A 20,390-nucleotide genomic window follows, 5' to 3' on the forward strand; every position below is an offset into this window, starting at 1 on the left:
GCCTTCTGTGAGTGATTTGGGGCGGCGCTCTCCTCTGGGAGAATCCAACATTTGGGGGCTCGTCCGGGATCGTGCGCTTGCCCCGTTTCACTCCTGAAAGTCGCCCTTGGAGGGAGAGGTAAGACTAAGTGGCGCCTTGAGTTGTCTGTGTTCTGTGTTCTGTTTTTTTGGTAAGACCGGTCAGAATTCTGAAAAGGGGTACCCTTGCCTGGCAGTCGTCCCGATCCCGTAAAGGGATCGAGACTGCGGTCGGTAGACGTACTTGGAGAACCGCAGGCTGCAACCCTGGGGGACGCCTCAGGGAGATTGGAGGGCCAGGGACGCCTGGTGGCCTCTCATCTGTTTTTCCGGTAAAGTGAATCTGATGAGATAAGGTTGATATTCGGGCGCCAAGAGTATCAGCCCACTGATTCTTTTTGGCTTTTGGTCAGAAATCTGAAGAAAACGAAGTGCGGCCGCTGTGTGTCTAATCTCTGTGTGTCTCTGTTTTTTGTGTTCTGTACGTGTCTAATAATTGTTATACTGACGATGGGACAGACGGTAATGACTCCACTCAGTCTGACGTTAGATCACTGGACAGAAGTGAGAGCGAGGGCACACAATTTGTCAGTAGAAGTTAAGAAGGGGCTATGGCAGACTTTCTGTACCTCCAAGTGGCCCACTCTTAATGTAGGGTGGCCCCCGGAGGGGACTTTTGACCTCTCCACTTTACTTGCAGTAAAAGCTGTCATCTTTCAGAGTTCGTCTCAAGGACATCCGGATCAGCAACCCTATATTGTGGTCTGGCAGGAGTTAGTGGAAAATCCACCACCATGGGTAAAGCCCTGGGTGCAAAAGAAAATGAGCTCTCGAGTCTTAGTGGCCCAGGCTCAACCTCAGAGCAAGGAAAAAGAGACTACCAAAATTCACCCTGACACTCAAGATTTACTAATGGTTGATGATCCCCCTCCCTACCCTCCTGCCCCAGCCCCAGCTCCTCCAACCCCGACACCCCCAGTCCCAGCGCCCTCAGCTCTGGCGCCTCCGGCCCAGGTGCCCCCAGCCCCAGCGCCCCCACTGCCCCTAGCTTCAGGCACCGGGGCAGTGGGACCGCTTCTGGGACCGGCCCAGGGAACTCGATGCCGCCGAGGGGCCGCGATGGACCCACCGGGTATTTTTCCCCTCCGGTCTTATGGGGCCCCCATCCTCGGAGAGGAAGGGGACCCGCCTTTCCAACCTCTGCAATATTGGCCATTCTCCTCTGCTGATTTATACAACTGGAAAGCTAACCACCCTCCTTTTTCAGAAGAACCACAGAAACTAACTGGACTGATAGAGTCCCTAATGTTTTCTCACCAGCCCACTTGGGATGACTGTCAGCAGCTTTTACAGGTGCTCTTCACCACGGAAGAAAGAGAAAGGATCCTCCTGGAAGCACGAAAGAACGTGCCTGGAGCTGACGGACGACCATCACAACTCCCTCATGATATAGAGAGGGGGTTCCCACTGACCAGACCCAACTGGGGCTTTAATTCTCCAGAAGGTAGGGAGCGACTAACCATCTATCGCCAGGCTCTGGTGGCGGGTCTTCGCAGGGCCGCGAGGCGCCCCACAAATTTGGCCAAGGTAAAAGAGGTCAGCCAGGGAGCCACTGAGGCGCCTGCAGTGTTCTTAGAACGCCTGATGGAAGCCTTCAAGCGGTATACTCCCTTTGACCCCACCTCAGAGGAGCACAGTGCCTCAGTGGCTCTTGCTTTTATTGGGCAATCAGCACCCGATATTAGAAAGAAGCTTCAGAGATTGGAAGGCTTACAAGATTTGTCGCTGAGAGATTTAGTGAAAGAAGCTGAGAAAGTTTATCATAAGAGAGAGACTGAGGAAGAAAAGGAATTGAGGAAAGAGAAGGAAAGAGAAAGTAAAGAGGAAAAAAGGGATAAGAAACATGAGAAAAATTTAACAAGGATCTTGGCCGCAGTGGTAGAAGGCAAGGGACGCCCGCCCTCTAGCGGCAGAACTAGTAAGGCAGGGCACCTGGGCAACCGGCCTACCTTGGATAAAGATCAATGTGCATATTGCAAGGAAAAAGGGCACTGGGTAAAAGAATGCCCTAAAAAACCACTAAAAAAGCCTCCGAAGAAAGTGTTGTCCCTACTGGAAGACGAGGATTAGGGAAGACGGGGCTCGGAGCCCCTCCCCGAGCCCAGGGTAACTCTGAAAGTGGAGGGGCAACCCGTTGAATTCCTGGTAGACACCAGTGCTCAACATTCTGTATTGACCCAGGCAAAGGGCCCCCTCTCTGATAAAAAATCTTGGGTGATTAGGGCTACAGGCCAGAAACAATATGTGTGGACTACCCGGAGAACAGTGGATTTAGGAGTAGGACGAGTAAAACACTCGTTCCTTGTCATACCGGGATGCCCCACACCCCTGTTAGGAAGAGACATTTTAACCAAAGTGGGGGCCCAAATATCCTTTCAAGCCGGGGAACCTCTGGTGACCAGTCAAGAGAATAAACCTTTGAGCTTAAGCGTCCTGACTATAAAATTAGAAGATGAATACCGTCTTTTTAAGGAGCCGGAGCCCTCCAAAATAAGTCAGGAGTGGTTTGACCGGTTCCCAGGAGCCTGGGCAGAAACGGCCGGCATGGGGCTCGCCAAGAACCAGCCCCCTGTACTCATAGAACTAAAAGCTTCAGCCTTACCAGTAACTGTGAGACAATATCCAATGAGTAAAGAAGCCAGGGACGGAATTAAGCCACATATCCAGAAGCTTATGGAACAGGGGATATTAGTAAAATGTCAATCCCCATGGAACACCCCCTTGCTGCCTGTAAAAAAGGCAGGAACGGGAGACTACCGACCAGTACAAGATTTAAGAGAAGTTAACAAAAGGACACAGGACATTCACCCCACCGTGCCAAATCCTTATAACCTACTAAGCTCCCTGGCCCTGGAAAACACCTGGTATTCAGTTTTAGATTTAAAAGATGCTTTCTTTTGTCTGCGCTTGCAACAGAGCAGCCAACCGTTGTTTGCTTTTGAATGGAAAGATCCCTCCACAGGAACTACTGGACAATTGACCTGGACTCGTTTGCCACAAGGATTTAAGAACTCACCCACCCTCTTTGACGAGGCTCTACATCAAGATTTGGCTTTCTACCGAGCTTCTAACCCACAGGTAACTTTGTTACAGTATGTTGATGACTTATTGATAGCCACCCCTACTCAGAGAACCTGCCAAAAGGCCACTGGAGCCCTTTTGGCTGAGCTTGCCAAATTGGGGTACAGGGTATCTGCTAAGAAAGCACAGATCTTCCAACAACAAGTGACTTATTTGGGATACTCCCTGAGAAATGGGAAAAAGTAGCTTACTGAAGCCCGAAAGCAGACTGTGACGCAGATTCCGGTTCCCACTACTGCACGCCAGGTTCGCGAGATTCTGGGGACAGCAGGGTTTTGTAGACTATGGATACCCGGATATGCTTCTTTGGCAGCCCCTCTGTATCCCCTCACTAAAGGAGCAGCCCCGTTTGTTTGGGGATCTGAACAACAACAGGCCTTTGATGATATCAAAAAGGCCCTCCTCTCGGCACCCGCTCTGGCATTGCCAGACATAACTAAGCCATTTATCCTTTTCGTGGATGAACGGAACGGAGTAGCTCGAGGAGTATTGACCCAACAATGGGGACCTTGGAAGAGACCTGTCGCCTATTTGTCTAAAAAATTAGACCCCGTGAGTAGTGGATGGCCCACTTGTTTGAGAGTAGTGGCAGCTGTGGCCCTCTTAGTTAAAGATTCTGACAAGCTAACGCTGGGACAAAAACTCACTGTAGTTGCTCCTCATGCGCTGGAAAGCGTAATTCGACAACCACCCGAAAGATGGATGTCGAATGCCAGAATGACTCACTATCAAACCTTACTCCTGAATCGTGATCGTGTGGAATTTGCCCCGCCTGCCATCCTAAACCCGGCTACTCTGCTCCCTGATGTGGGAAAAGAAGTGCTTCACACCTGCCAGGAAATCCTGGCTGAGGAGACGGGGCCCCGTCGGGACTTACGAGATCAGCCCTTAGAAGGACCGGGACTCCTGACCTGGTACACAGACGGGAGCAGTTACATCATGGGAGGTAAGAGGATGGCAGGAGCTGCAGTAGTAGATGATGACCGAATTGTATAGGCCAGCGGACTCCCAACGGGCACTTCTGCGCAGCGGGCAGAGCTCGTTGCCCTGACTCAGGCTTTAAAGATGGCAGAAGGTAAGAGATTTAACGTCTATACTGACAGCCGTTACGCTTTTGCCACTGCTCATATACACGGGGCTATATATAGACAGAGAGGGCTGCTGACTTCTGCCGGGAAAGATGTTAAGAATAAACAAGAAATCTTAGATCTGTTAGAAGCCATCCATAGACCTAGAGAAGTAGCAATAATACATTGTCCTGGGCATCAAAAAAGTGACTCCCCAATAGCTCAAGGAAACAGAAGGGCGGACCAAGCCGCAAAACAAGCAGCCCAGGGAACGAACATCTTACCCCTCCAGGTGTACCCAGAAGCCACATGTAGTAAGAACTTTCAGTATACCCCCGAGGATCTTGCTCAGATGTACAAGTTGGGGATCCAAAAATCTCCACCCCTTGGAATGTATAAGTCAGAACATGGGAAAATTATCCTGCCCCAGAAAAGGGCAGGAGAATATCTCAGGCAATTACATCAGTTGACACATTTGGGGGCCAATAATCTAAAAACCCTGGTTCGAGATTCCCCTTATTATGTCATCGGTTTGGGAAAATTGGCAGACGAGGTTGTAAGAAATTGTGTTCCTTGCCAATTAGTAAATGTGAACAAACATCAAGTAATATGCGGAAAGAGGCTTCGAGGAAATCGGCCAGGAGCCTACTGGGAAGTTGACTTCACTGAAATTAAGCCTGCTAAGTATGGATATAAATACCTCCTAGTTTTCCTAGACACCTTTTCAGGATGGGCAGAGGTGTTCCCCACCAAAACTGAGACAGCTCAGATGGTGTCCAAGAAGATCCTTGAAGAAATATTTCCCAGGTTCGGGATCCCAAAGGTAATCGGCTCTGACAACGGTCCTGTCTTTGTTGCCCAGGTAAGTCAGGGATTGGCCGAGATCCTGGGGACAGATTGGAAATTACACTGTGCATATAGACCCCAGAGCTCAGGACAGGTAGAAAAGATGAATAGAACTTTAAAAGAGACCCTGACTAAATTATCCATAGAGACTGGTTTATGTGATTGGTTAGTCCTCCTTCCTTTCGCCTTATTTCGAGTCAGAAACACCCCCAGCCGTTTTAAACTAACACCTTTTGAAATAATGTTTGGAGCTCCAGCTCCGCTAAATGCAGCTCTCCTCCATACATCCTCTGAATTTGTGACTAATAAGTTTCTGCTTGAAAGGTTACGGGCTCTGGAAGCTGTGCAGAAAGAAGTGTGGGCCTCTATCCGAGAAGTCTATCGGCAAGAGGACATCTCAGTACCTCATCAATTCCAAGTGGGAGACTCTGTCTACGTGAGACGACACCGAACGGGAAATCTTGAGCCCCGGTGGAAAGGACCCTTCATTGTCCTTTTGACTACTCCCACAGCTGTGAAAGTAGATGGCATCTCCTGTTGGGTCCACGCTTCACATCTGAAGAGAGCGCATCAACCAGGCCCGGATTGGCGAGTAATTCGAACTGATAACCCCCTTAAACTTCGTTTGTGTAAGAATGATTGTGTCACTGATGATTCTGATGCTCCTGCCACTTCCAACTCTCCAGAACCCCAATTCCCATGAACCCAGGTTGTTGACATGGCAAGTTTGCTCTCAGACAGGAGAGGTAGTGTGGTCCATTTCTAAGGTTGCCTTCTTAAGACTTGGTGGCCGTCCCTGCACCCCAATGTTTGTGCCCTGGTTGCTGGATTAGATACCTGGGATATACCTAATATACCCTGGGAACAGGCCCACAAAACTCTCAATCACCCCCTAGTGAGCGGTTGGTGGCCCGCCGGTTTTAGATGCAGTACACCCGACGCTCGAAATAAGACAAAAGCCACTACTTTCTATGTCTGCCCCCGTGACGGACGAACCCATCAACTAGTCCGACAGTGTGGGGGCTTGGAATCTTTTTATTGTAGCTCTTGGGGTTGTGAGACTACGGGTAACGTGTATTGGAATCCTGTGTCTGACTGGGACCTCCTTAAAGTAACCCAGAACCGCACATCCCCCAACTATGAATGGACAGGACTGTGCCTCCCCTTAAATATCACGTTTAGTGATAAGGGACGCCAGTATGATGAGTGGATCACTGGACTACAGTGGGGACTTAGATACTATAGATCTGGAGATGACAAAGGCCTCATATTTACTGTCCGACTTAAAGTTGAGACCCTTCCAGCTGCCCCAATAGGACCTAATTCTGTCCTAAGAAATCAACCGCGTCTCCCAGCCTCGATCCTGAAACAGACTCCGGTGCCTCCAGTAGACCCTACCACTATTTCTGCTGCCCTCACCCCTGACCAAATAGCCCCCTTTCCTGACACTGGACAACGCCTCTTCAATCTTCTTGAGGGGGCTTTCCAAGTTCTAAACACCACCAACCCTAATACTACTAAATCCTGTTGGTTGTTTTTCTCCTCTGGACCTCCTTACTATGAAGGATTGGGGCTGTTGGGAAATTTTAACAGAACTACCAGCCACGAGATCTGTAGCTGGGGAAGCCATAAGAAGCTGACCCTGACCGAGGTGACTGGAAGAGGGAAATGTTTAGGTTCAGTTCCCCCCACTCATGAAGCTTTGTGTAATGAAACCATATCCGTAAATTCCTCAGGTGAAAATGAGTATCTAGTCCCTCCTCCCGAAGGGTGGTGGGCCTGTAATACTGGATTGACCCCATGTGTCTCTACTTCCGTCTTCAATTCTTCCCGCGACTTCTGTATCATAGTTCAATTAGTACCTAGATTGATGTATCATGATGATTTCTCATTTGTAACTGAATTTGAACCAAAACACAGGTTTAGAAGGGAGCCAATCTCGCTGACCTTAGCTGTATTATTAGGAATAGGAGTCGCAGCTGGAGTAGGAACAGGGACAGCCGCCATTATCCAGGGGAACCAACATTATGCGGGATTGAGGACAGCAATTGATGAAGACCTAAAGACTATAGAACAATCCATTACCAAACTTGAAGAATCTCTAACCTCCCTGTCTGAGGTAGTCTTGCAGAACAGACGAGGATTAGATCTGTTGTTTTTAAAAGAAGTGTGCAGCCTTAAAGGAAGAATGCTGCTTTTACGCAGACCATTCTAGAATAGTAAGAGATTCAATGTCAAAACTTAGGAAAAAGTTAGATCAAAGAAAGAGAGAACGGGAGGCCGGCCAAGGGCTATTTGAGTCCTGGTTTGCTAGATCTCCGTGGCTTACAACCTTGATATCCACCTTGACTGGGCCTTTACTTATTCTTATACTACTCCTCACTTTAGGACCCTGTATACTAAATCGGCTGATAACTTTCGTTAGAGAAAGAGTGAGTACCGTTCAAGTGCTAATGTTGAGGCAACAATATCATTCACTCGCACAAAAAGAGGACACAAGCATTCCATGATTGGAATGCTCCTTAAAAAGAAGTGGGGAAATGTAGAATCCTTCACTAAGAATCAACCTTATTGAAGATAGAAAGTTAGCATAAGTATAGCCATCTTAAAAGCTTAGACACCATTTTCTAACCTAGAAGGAAGAAAATAGGAAAATATTAGAACCTTGAAAAACAAGTTAGTCAGCCAGCGTTGATTGCAGTGACCTTTAGTTAGCCAACCCCAATCAGTTAATCATACATACCAAGCTTACCTTACTAAGAACCACCCTAACATTCCGAGAGTGATCTTATCTCACCAGACCCCCAGGATGTGGCGTCAGCCAAAATGTATGTGTTTTTTTGGAAAAACAATGTGATGTGCTTGTGGAAAAATACTGCCCTTTTGCTATAAAAACCTCTGACTCTAAGTGCTCGGGGTCCTTGTTGAGACCCGCTGCGTCGGGCTGACACTTGGACCCCAGCTAGCTGGTCTCTGAATAAATTCCTCTTGCTTATTGCATCAAGAGACGCCTTCTGTGAGTGATTTGAGGCGGCGCTCTCCTCTGGGAGAATCCAACAACTGTATTAATGTATAATGGTATATATATCTGCAAACAGCCTGAGAATTTTTGTGGTAACCAAAAATTTTAAAGTTTGCTAAGTTATATAGACATATTTTGTGCCTAATGAGAAATTGTGTTGTAAAGCACATTTCCAAAAATGATAATATATGTTCATAGATGAAGAATGCTAGTGTAACAGTTTACGGTGGCCTGTTTTTCAGTGTTCACTGAAAGTTAAAGTATCAAATAATTTTAAGTTCTAATGAAAACTACTTAAATAAGGAAAACATTTCTCTATGCTAAAAGATGTATGTTATAATAAGAGAAAGTATAAAGAATGAAAACTCGTCTGCATGCTAAAGAATGTGTTTTTTGATAAAAGAAAGTGTCTTTGTTCTAAAGTGCAGCTGTTTGTTTAGAGAGAGATGGAGAGACAGAGACAAAGAGAGAGCAGTGTGGTGCAGCAGCGTGGTGCCTTTTGTTGTAGCGGATCCGCTCAGCCTGTTGCTTTGGGGGACGGTCAGGATGTTTAGAGATAAGGCGAGATAAATCCAGTCAAGCCCCAGGCAAGCCCAGGCATAATTCTCACCCATTTATGTGCTTGAGACCATGGGGCAAATGAAGAATAAATTACTATATTCTTACAGATATAGTCGTGCTATGTGAAATTAAAGCAAGTGAGTCTTGATATCAAGTGCATAGCAAAATTAGAATTTTGTTTCCAGTTAAAAATTTTTCTTTAACTGTTAGTCTGCTCTTAATGTTGAAAGATTGCAAAAGGTTCTCTAATTGTTTTATCAAAGCAGTTTCTCATGCTTAAAGTCTCAGTGAGTTGCCAGAATATTTTTTTAATGAAATCTTAATATTAAAAAGACTAAAAGCTAAAGTTTGTTAACAACTGTGTAACCTTTATTTGCCTTTGAAATATTTTGTTATTGAAAATGATTGCATGGCATGAGAAATTGAATTTATTCCTTATATTTTTATAAGTAGAAAAATCTATCTAACCAACAAATGATTAAAGTTGTTACTGATTATTTGTTTTCTTAATTTAACCTCCTAAGCAGAATGGTAACAAAGCTTTTTTTAGCTGATTAAATGCACTTAGTTAACAAACCAAAATTTATTCTTAAAAATTAAAACTGTGTAGAATCTGGGCAAGATTATGTTTCTCCCAGAAAAACAGGTTTCACTGTAAAGGTTTAGATGGACAAACGTGTGACCACTTTTGAGAAAAGTTGTAATAGATTTTTTTTTAGAACCACCAGGTCTTCTTGTTTAATTTATATGCTGTGGATATGTTTGTATGTTTTAAAAAAAACATGGAGGACTCTCCATATTTTTTAATGCAAATGATCTTATAAGCTGCTATGCAAATTCTCTTAAAAGCTATATCTACTATTAAAGAGTAAAACATTCCTGAAGCTTTCAGGGAAGGCCTGTAGACTTAAGCACTTTCTTTGCTTTTTTTGTATCTGGTCTTGGACACTTATGCTGAGTTATGTTCTTATTATTTTCACTGTTTGTAAGCTATTGATTGTATATAATCTTTAAACCATCCAAATATCCAGCATACATTTCCATGTCACCACAACCCACTATTGATGCCATGAATGAAATGGCTGGTTAGAAAGCCAGAGGTCATCATTTCTCAATCCCTAAATGAAGAGGTAAAATGCCTGATCTCTTTCATCTCAAAGCATATTTCTGGTCAGATCTGAATATCTGTGTGAAGGAAAGAGACATTTAAATTTGAGATTCTGCTTAAACTTTTAAGTTGAATTTGACTATAGCCATATTCATTCTTTGTATGTATCTCTAACAGGTCTTTTGTATGCCTGGTGATATTATACTCTGCCTTGAGTTTGGACAGTTCTTTCAGCTAAATGTGAATTCTTATTGTAGCTTTCTTTCCCTTCCTGAAGATGAAAGCAGAGGAATCTACCATCGGCTACCATTCTCTCAAGAATGCTTGGTAACCTAGAATTATTTTGACTTTCTATATATTGTCTTTAAAAACTGACAGCAGCAGTCTCTCCTGCTGCCCCACCTTTTTAAGATATCTCATTTACTGTGCTGGGTATATAGACAATAAATGTGTAATGATAGACAGTTCTAAAAGAATTAAATGCAAAAAGGTGCTTTTACCTCTAGTTAACTCTGATATTTTCCAGAGGGCCCCTGGAACATGTCAGAAGAATTTTTTCTCATTAGAGAAAGTATTTGACTAATTTGGCTTATATATACTTACCTGCTTAATTACCTGGAAAGCACTGTCAAAGGGAATGATGCTGTAGAGTCTAAGCATTAGGTTAGAATAAAAATAGGTTGGCATAAGAGTAGCCATCTTAAAAGCCTAGAAGCCATTTTCTGGTGTCCTAGAAAAACAAGTTAATCAATCATGGACACCAGCAGTGGTGATCTTTAGTCAGCTAACCTCAGTCAGTTAATCATACATACCAAGCTTATCTCACTGAACTACCCTAACATTTGAAAAATGATCTTATCTTGCTAAATCCCCAGGATGTGGCGCCAGCCAAGAGTTATGTGCTTATGGAAAAACACTGTGAAAATGCTATATAAACCTCTGGCTTTGAGTGCTCGGGGTCCTTGTGGAAACCCGCTGCGTCGGGCTGACACTTGGACCCCAGCTAGCTGGTTCCTGAATAAAGTCCTCTTGCTGGTTGCATCAAGAGACGCCTTCCGTGAGTGAATTGGGGTGGTGCCCTCCTTTGGGGAGATCCAACATTTCTTGGGGGCTCGTCCGGAATCTGTTGGATTCTCCCAGAGGAGGACGCCGCCCCAAATCACTCACGGAAGGCGTCTCTTGATGCAACAAGCAAGAGGAATTTATTCAGAGGCCAGCTAGCTGGGGTCCATGCGTTAGCCCGACGCAGCGGGTCTCAACGAGGACCCCGAACACACAAAGCCAGAAGTTTTTATAGCATTTTCAAAGGGGCAGTATTTTCTACAGTCACAATATAGTGTTTTTTTTTTTCATAGACACATAAATTTTCGGCTGACGCCTCATCCTGGGGGTCTGGTTAGATAAAATCACTTTCAGAATGTTTAGGGTGGTTCTAGCAAGATAAGCTTAACTGATTGAGGTTGGCTAACTAAAGGTCACTACAATTAACACTGGCTGACTAACTTGTTTTTCAAAGTTCTAGTAATTTTTCTCTTTCTAGGTTAGAAAATGGTGTTTGAGCCTTTAAGATGGCTGTGCTTATGCTAACTTTTGATTCTTCAGGTTCTACAGATCGAGCGCTCACCCCACTTCACTCCCGAAGTCGCCCTTGGAGGAGGTAAGGTTAGCGGCGCCTTGGGTTGTCTGTGTAGCGGCGCCTTGGGTTGTCTGTGTTTCGTCTTCTGTTTTTCAGTGCGACTGGTCGGAATTCTGGAGAAGGGTACCCTCTGTCTGGCAGTCGTCCAGATCCCGTAAAGGGTTCGAGACCGCGGTCGGTAGACATACTCGGAGCACCGCAGGCTGCAACCCTGGGGGACACCTCAGGGAGATTAGAGGGCCAGGGACGCCTGGTGGCCTCTCACCTGTTTTTTCGGCAAGGTGAATCTGATGAGATAGGGTTGATTTTCGGGCACCAAGAGTATCAACCCTCTGATTCCTTTCGGTTTCTGGTAAAAAATCTGAAGAAAACAAGGAGAGGCCGCTGTGTGTCTAATCTGTGTGTGGCTTTGTTTTTTGTGTCTTTCACGTGTCTAATAATTGTTATACTGACAATAGGACAGACAGTGACGACCCCCCTCAGTCTGACGTTAGACCATTGGACAGAAGTAAGGACGAGGGCACATAATTTGTCAGTAGAAGTTAAGAAAAGACCATGGCAGACTTTCTGCACCTCCGAGTGGCCCACCTTTAATGTTGGGTGGCCCCCGGAGGGGACCTTCGATCTCTCCATTTTACTAGCAGTAAAAACTGTTGTTTTCCAGGACTCGCCTCAGGGACACCCGGATCAGCAACCCTACATTGCAGTCTGGCAAGAGTTGGTGGAGAATCCACCGACCTGGGTAAAGCCCTGGGTGCAAAAGAAAACGGGCCCTCGGATCTTAGTTGCCCAGACCCAACCTCAGAGCAAGGAAAAGGAGACCACCAAAGTTCACCCAGACACTCAAGATTTACTCATGGTTGATGATCCCCCTCCCTACCCTCCTGCCCCTATGGCCCCCCCAGCCCCGGCACCCCCGACACCTTCAGTCTCTGGTGCCGAGGCAGTGGGGCCGGCTCCGGGACCTGCCCAGGGAACTCGGCACCACTGAGGGGCTACTTTGGACCCCCGGGTATTTTTCCTCTCCGGTCCTATGGGGCTCCCATCCCTGGAGAGGAAGGGGACCCACCTTTCCAACCTCTGCAGTATTGGCCGTTTTCCTCCGCCGATTTATATAACTGGAAAGCTAACCACCCTCCTTTTTCAGAAGAACCACAGAAACTAACTGGACTGATAGAGCCCCTAATGTTTTCTCACCAGCCCACTTGGGATGACTGTCAGCAGCTTTTACAAGTGCTTTTCACCACAGAGGAGACAGAAAGGATCCTCCTGGAGGCATGAAAGAATGTGCCTGGAGCCGACGGATGACCATCGCAACTCCCTCATGATATAGAGAGGGGGTTCCCGCTGACCCGACCCAACTGGGACTTTAATTCTCCAGAAGGTAGGGAGGGACTAACCATCTATCGCCAGGCTCTGGTGGCGGGTCTCCACGGGGCCGCAAGGTGCCCCACTAATTTGGCCAAGGTAAGAGAGAGGTCAGTCAGGGAGCCACTGAGGCACCCGCAGTGTTCTTAGAATGCCTGATGGAAGCCTTCAGGCGGTATACTCCCTTTGACCCCACTTCTGAAGAGCACAGTGCTTCAGTGGCCCTTGCTTTTATTGGACAATCAGCGCCCGACATTAGAAAGAAGCTTCAGAGATTAGAGGGCCTACAAGATTTATCACTGAGAGATTTAGTGAAAGAGGCTGAAAAAGTTTATCACAAGAGAGAGACTGAGGAAGAGAAGGAGTTGAGGAAGGAGAAAGAAAGAGAAGGTAAAGAAGAAAAGAGGGACAGGAAGCATGAGAAAAATTTAACAAGGATCTTGGCCGCAGTAGTAGAAGGTAGGGGACGCCCACCCCCTAGTGGTAGAGTTAGCAAGGCAGGGTACCTGGGCAACCGGACCCCTTTAGAGAAGGACCAATGCGCATACTGCAAGGAAAAGGGGCATTGGGTGAAAGAATGCCCTAAGAGGCCACCGAGGGGACCCCCCAAGAAGGTGTTGTCTCTGCTAGAGGATGAAGATTAGGGAAGACGGGGCTCGGAGCCCCTCCCCGAGCCCAGGGTAACCCTGAAGGTGGAGGGGCAACCCGTTGAGTTCCTGGTAGACACCAGTGCTCAACATTCCATACTGACCCAAGCTAAGGGCCCCCTCTCTGGCAAAAAGTCTTGGGTGATCAGGGCTATGGGTCAGAAACAATATGCGTGGACTACCCGAAGAACAGTAGATTTAGGAGTGGGACGAGTAAACCACTCATTCCTTGTCATATCGGAATGCCCCACACCCCTGTTAGGAAGAGACATATTGACCAAAGTAGGAGCCCAAATATCCTTTCAAGCTGAAGAAACCCAAATGACTAATCGAGAGAAAAAACCTTTGAGCCTAAGTATCTTGACCATAAGATTAGAGGATGAATACTGCCTTTTTAAGAAACCAGAACCCTCCCGAGTTGGCCAGGAGTGGCTTGACCAGTTCCCAGGGGCCTGGGCGGAGACGGCGGGTATGGGGCTTGCTGTGAACCAGCCCCCTGTGGTCATAGAATTGAAAGCTTCAGCCTCACCAGTAACTGTGAGACAATATCCAATGAGTAAAGAAGCCAGAGATGGAATTAGGCCCCATATCCAGAGGCTTATAGAGCAGGGGATATTAGTAAAATGTAAATCCCCATGGAACACTCCCTTGCTGCCTGTAAAGAAAGCGGGAACAGGAGATTATCGACCAGTGCAAGATTTGAGGGAAGTTAATAAGAGGACACAGGACATTCACCCCACTGTGCCAAACCCTTATAATCTCCTAAGCTCCCTGGCCCCGGAAAACACCTGGTATACAGTCCTGGATTTAAAAGACGCTTTCTTTTGCCTGCGCCTGCACCAGAATAGCCAACCACTGTTTGCTTTTGAGTGGAAAGATCCCTCCACAGGAACTACTGGGCAATTGACCTGGACTCGTTTGCCACAAGGATTCAAGAATTCGCCCACCCTCTTCGACGAGGCTCTACATCGGGACTTGGCTTTTTACCGAGCCTCCAACCCACAGGTAACTTTGTTGCAGTATGTTGATGACTTATTGATAGCAGCCCCTACCCGGGAAGCCTGCCAAGAGGCCACTGGAGCCCTTCTGACTGAACTTGCAAAACTAGGGTATAGGGCATCTGCCAAAAAGGCACAGATCTGCCAGCAACAAGTGACTTATTTGGGATATTCCCTAAGAGAAGGAAAAAGGTGGCTCACTGAAGCCCGAAAGCAGACTGTGACACAGATCCCGGTTCCCACTACTCCACGCCAGGTTCGCGAGTTTCTGGGGACGGCAGGATTTTGTAGACTGTGGATACCCGGGTATGCTACCCTAGCCGCCCCCCTGTATCCCCTAACCAAAGGGGCGGCCCCGTTTGTTTGGGGATCTGAACAACAGCAGGCCTTTGATGATATTAAGAAGGCCCTCCTGTCGGCACCCGCTCTGGCGTTGCCGGACGTGACTAAGCTGTTTGTCCTCTTTGTGGATGAATGGAGTGGGGTAGCTCGAGGAGTGCTGACCCAACAATGGGGACCTTGGAAGAGACCTGTTGCCTATTTATCAAAGAAATTGGACCCATTAAGTAGCAGATGGCCTGCCTATTTGAGAGTAGTGGCGGCTGTGGCCCTCTTAGTTAAAGATTCTGACAAACTTACATTGGGACAAAAACTCACTGTAGTTGCTTCCCATGCGCTGGAGAGCGTAATTCGGCAACCGCCGGAAAGATGGATGTTGAACGCCAGAATGACTCATTACCAAACCTTGCTCCTGAATCATGATCGTGTGGAATTCGCCCCACCCGCCATCCTAAACCCGGCTACCCTGCTCCCTGACTCGGGGAAAGAAGTGCTTCACACCTGCCAGGAAATCCTGGCTGAAGAGACAGAGACCCGTCGGGACCTACGGGATCAGCCCCTAAAAGGATCGGGACTCCTGACTTGGTACACAGACGGGAGCAGTTACATCATGGGAGGTAAGAGGATGGCAGGGGCTGCAGTAGTAGACGATGACCGGATCGTATGGGCCAGCGGACTTCCAACGGGTACTTCCGCGCAGCGAGCAGAACTCGTTGCCTTGACCCAGGCTCTAAGGATGGCTGAAGGTAAGAGACTCAATGTCTACACTGACAGCCGATACGCTTTTGCCACCGCTCATATACATGGGGCTATCTACAGACAGAGAGGGCTATTGACTTCCAGCTGTCTACACTGACAGCTGATACGCTTTTGCCACCGCTCATATACATGGGGCTATCTACAGACAGAGAGGGCTATTGACTTCCGCTGGGAAAGATATTAAAAACAAACAGGAAATTTTAGATCTGTTAGAAGCCATCCATAGACCCAGGGAGGTAGCAATAATACATTGCCCTGGACATCAAAAAGATGAATCTCTAATAGCTCGAGGGAACCGGAGAGCGGACCAAGCTGCAAAACAAGCGGCCCAGGGAATGAACATCTTACCCCTCCGGGTATACCCAGAAGATACATGTACTAAAAGCTTCCAGTATACACCCGAGGATCTCGCTCGGATGGACAAGCTGGGGTTCCAAAAGTCCTCACCCCTGGGGACATACGAGTCAGGAAGTGGAAAAAGTATTCTGCCTCAGAAAGAGGCAGGAAAATACTTAAGGCAACTACATCAGTTGACACATTTGGGAGCCAAGAACTTAAAAACCCTGATTCGAAACTCCCTTTATCACATCATCGGTTTGGGAGAAATGGCAGACAAGGTTGTGAGAAATTGTGTTCCTTGCCAATTGGTAAATGTGAACAAACATCAAGTAATATACGGGAAAAGACTTCGCGGGGATTGGCCAGGAGCTTACTGGGAAGTTGACTTCACTGAAATTAAGCCTGCTAAGTATGGACATAAGTACCTCCTAGTCTTCTTAGATACCTTTTCAGGATGGACAGAAGCATTCCCTACCAAAACCGAGACAGCTCAGACAGTGTCCAAGAAGATCCTTGAAGAGATATTTCCAAGGTTCGGGATCCCAAAGGTAATCGACTCCGATAATGGTCCTGCCTTCGTTGCCCAGGTGAGTCAGGGATTGGCCAGGATCCTGGGGACAGATTGGAAATTGCATTGTGCATACAGGCCCCAGAGTTCAGGACAGGTAGAAAGGATGAACAGAACTCTAAAAGAGACCTTGACTAAATTATCCATAGAGACTGGTTTATGTCATTCGTTAGTCCTCCTTCCCTTCGCCTTATTTCGGGTCAGGAACACTTCCGGCCGCTTTGGACTAACACCCTTTGAGATAATGTTTGGAGCCCCGGCTCCGCTCAAATCAGCTCACCTCCATACATCCCCCGAATGTGTAACTAATAAGTTTCTGCTTGAAAGGTTACGGGCCCTAGAAGTCGTGCAGAAAGAAGTGTGGGTCTCCGTCAGGGAAGCCTATCGACCAGAGGACTTCTCAGTACCGCATCAGTTCCAGGTGGGAGATTCTGTCTACGTGAGATGATACCGAACGGGGAACCTTGAGCCTTGGTGGAAAGGACCCTTCATCGTCCTCTTGACTACTCCCACAGCCGTGAAAGTGGATGGCATCTCCTCCTGGGTCCATACTTCACATCTGAAGAAAGCACCCCCGCCGGACCTGAATTGGCGAGTAACTCGGACTGATAACCCCCTTAAGCTTCGCCTGTGTAGAAAGAACCATGCTATTAGTGATTCTGATGCTCCTGCCACTTCCAACCCTCCAGAACCCCAACCCCCATGAACCCAGGTTGCTGACATGGCAAGTTTGCTCTCAGACAGGAGAGGTAGTGTGGTCCATTTCTAAGATTGCCCCCCTTAAGACTTGGTGGCCGTCCCTGCACCCCGATGTTTGTGCCCTGGTTGCTGGGTTAGATACCTGGGACATACCTAATATACCCTGGGAACAGGCCCACCAAACTCTCAATCACCCCCTAGTGAGCAGCTGGTGGCCTGCCGGTTTTGGATGTAGTACACCTGATGCTCGAAATAAGACAAAAGCCACTACTTTCTATGTTTGCCCCCGTGACGGACGAACCCATCAACTAGCCCGACAGTGTGGGGGCTTGGAATCTTTTTATTGTAGCTCTTGGGGCTGTGAAACTACGGGTAATGTTTATTGGAATCCCGTGTCTAGTTGGGACCTCCTTAAAGTAGTTAGGAATCGCACATCCCCTAACTGTGAGCAGACAGGGCTATGCAACCCCTTAAATATCACGTTCAGTGATAAGGGACGTCAGTACGATGGATGGGTCACTGGAAGACAGTGGGGACTTAGATACTATAGATCTGGAGATGACAAAGGCCTCATATTTACTATCAGACTTAAAGTTGAGACCCTTCCGGCTGCCTCAGTAGGACCCAATACTGTCCTATGAGATCAGCCACGTCTCCCAGCCTCAGCTTCAGGGCAGACCCAAGTCCCACCAGTAAGCCCTACCACCACTCCCGCCATCCCCACTCCTGGCAAGGTAACCCCCTTTTCTGGCACTGGACAATGCCTCCTCAACCTCCTCGAGGGGGCTTTCCGGGTTCTAAACACCACCAACCCTAATACTACCAAATCCTGTTGGTTATGTTTTTCCTCTGGACCTCCTTATTATGAAGGACTGGGGTTGTTGGGCAGTTTTAACAATACAACCAGCCACGAGATCTGTAGCTGGGGCAGTTACAAGAAGCTAACCCTGACTGAAGTGACTGGGAAAGGGAAGTGCCTAGGAACGATCCCCCCGACTCATGAAGATCTGTGTAATGAAACCATATCTATAGCCTCCTCAGGTAAAAACAGATATCTAGTCCCTCCTCCCGAGGGGTGGTGGGCTTGTAATACTGGACTGACCCCGTGTGTCTCCACCTCAGCCTTTAATTCCTCCCACGATTTCTGTATTATGATCCAACTAGTGCCTAGGCTGATGTATCATGATGATCTCTCATTTGTAACAGAATTTGAACCCAGACATAGATATAGGAGAGAATCTGTCTCGTTGACTCTAGCTGTATTATTAGGTGTAGGATTTGCAGCTAGAGTAGGAACAGGGACAGCCGCCATTATCCAAGGGAACCAACATTACGAGGGACTGAGGGCAGCTATTGATGAAGACTTAAGGACCATAGAACAATCCATCACTAAACTTGAAGAATCCCTAACTTCCCTTTCTGAAGTAGTGCTACAGAATAGACGAGGACTAGATCTACTGTTTCTAAAAGAAGGAGGATTATGTGCAGCCCTGAAAGAAGAATGCTGCTTTTATGCAGACCATTCCGGAATAGTAAGAGATTCAATGTCTAAACTTAGAGAGAGATTAGATCAACGGAAGAGAGAGCGAGAGGCCAACCAAAGCCTATTTGAATCCTGGTTCACTCGGTCCCCGTGGCTTACAACCCTGATATCCACCCTGGCAGGGCCCTTGCTCATTTTCATATTACTCCTCACCTTAGGCCCCTGTATTTTAAACCAGCTAATAGCCTTCTTTAGGGAAAGAGTGAGTGCTGTTCAGGTACTAATGCTGAGACAACAATACCGTTCTCTCACACAGCAGGAAGAAATAAACATTCCATGATTGGAATGCCAAAAAAAAAGAAGTGGGGAAATGTAGAGTCTAAGCATTAGGTTAGAATAAAAATAGGTTGGCATAAGAGTAGCCATCTTAAAAGCCTAGAAGCCATTTTCTGGTGTCCTAGAAAAACAAGTTAATCAATCATGGACACCAGCAGTGGTGATCTTTAGTCAGCTAACCTCAGTCAGTTAATCATACATACCAAGCTTATCTCACTGAACTACCCTAACATTTGAAAAATGATCTTATCTTGCTAAACCCCCAGGATGTGGCGCCAGCCAAGAGTTATGTGCTTATGGAAAAACACTGTGAAAATGCTATATAAACCTCTGGCTTTGAGTGCTCGGGGTCCTTGTGGAAACCCGCTGCGTCGGGCTGACACTTGGACCCCAGCTAGCTGGCTCCTGAATAAAGTCCTCTTGCTGGTTGCATCAAGAGAAGCCTTCCGTGAGTGAATTGGGGTAGTGTCCTCCTTTGGGGAGATCCAACAATGCTAAATTTTGTTACTGAATGTTTTGTATTACAGAAATATCAGAATTTCCTTATGTCAACTGTCTTACAGTAAGCTCTCATCAGATCTTTAACCATTGTCATTTGTAAGTCTTTTGCCATTTATAGTCACTGTTTTATTATTCCTAAACCAGTAAAGAACTAGATTTTAGCAGAACAGGTATTGGTTACATAGGATTAAGTGAACTAAAGAAGATAGTTTTGTGACTTTTTGTTTCAAATGTTGCTGATAAATGTTTTAAGCTTTTCCTCTTAAGCTGACAACAGTTTAGTAAATGACTATCTTTATAAGCAGAATTGAAACATCCTTCTCTCTACCTGATCCCTACAGAGTTTAAAAACTTTCAGTGACTATTTTTGTATTCCATGGCAGTATGTTTATTTGCACGAGTTCAATAAGAATCTGCTTTCCTTGTGAGAAGACTAATTAAGAACACTGGTTATACTGCCAGTGCTTTGACTAGAATGTCATACCTGAGAGACATGTGCATGGACTCAGATGTGAACAACTTTAAGGAACTAAGACTAAATTTATAAAGCCAACAAAGCCCCTTGGAAGAACTGGCCTGGTACCTTGCTTACAGAGTTCCCAGCAGCCTTACCAGGTGAGTAAGGAAGGTCACTTCCTGGCAGGTGCAGAGACCTCGAGAAGAGAGGAATTCATCCAAATCTACAGGTACTGCAGGCAAAGCCTGATGGCAAGTCTGGCTTGGCTGTCTGGCCTCAAGAGGCCTTTAAAAGTTCAATCTGAAATTCCTTACAAAAAGTTCCAGCAAAGCATATTTAGAAGAGCCTGTGTAATCAATTGCTCTTCTTGCTGCACTTGTGCAAATAATCAAGCCAGCTGTTAATTATTTTCTTAACCTGGTTACTTCTAATAAAAATGAGGGTGATTTTAGAGAAAAGTATTGTTTCAATAATGCAGCCTCCTTCCAGAATGGAAA

At 46.6% G+C, this 20,390-nt stretch overlaps 1 protein-coding gene across 1 annotated transcript; it reads left to right on the forward strand.

Moving 5' to 3' along the window:
- The first annotated feature begins 528 nt into the window (after window positions 1-528).
- LOC130683216 (uncharacterized) lies at window positions 529-5,775 on the forward strand. Its single transcript, XM_057499462.1, is given in 1 exon segment — window positions 529-5,775. A coding segment is annotated over 1 exon segment (5,247 nt).
- Window positions 5,776-20,390: the final 14,615 nt, after the last annotated feature.

The sequence above is a fragment of the Manis pentadactyla genome, chromosome 4 (genome assembly GCF_030020395.1).
Source record: "Manis pentadactyla isolate mManPen7 chromosome 4, mManPen7.hap1, whole genome shotgun sequence".
Classification (NCBI taxonomy): Eukaryota; Metazoa; Chordata; class Mammalia; order Pholidota; family Manidae; genus Manis; species Manis pentadactyla.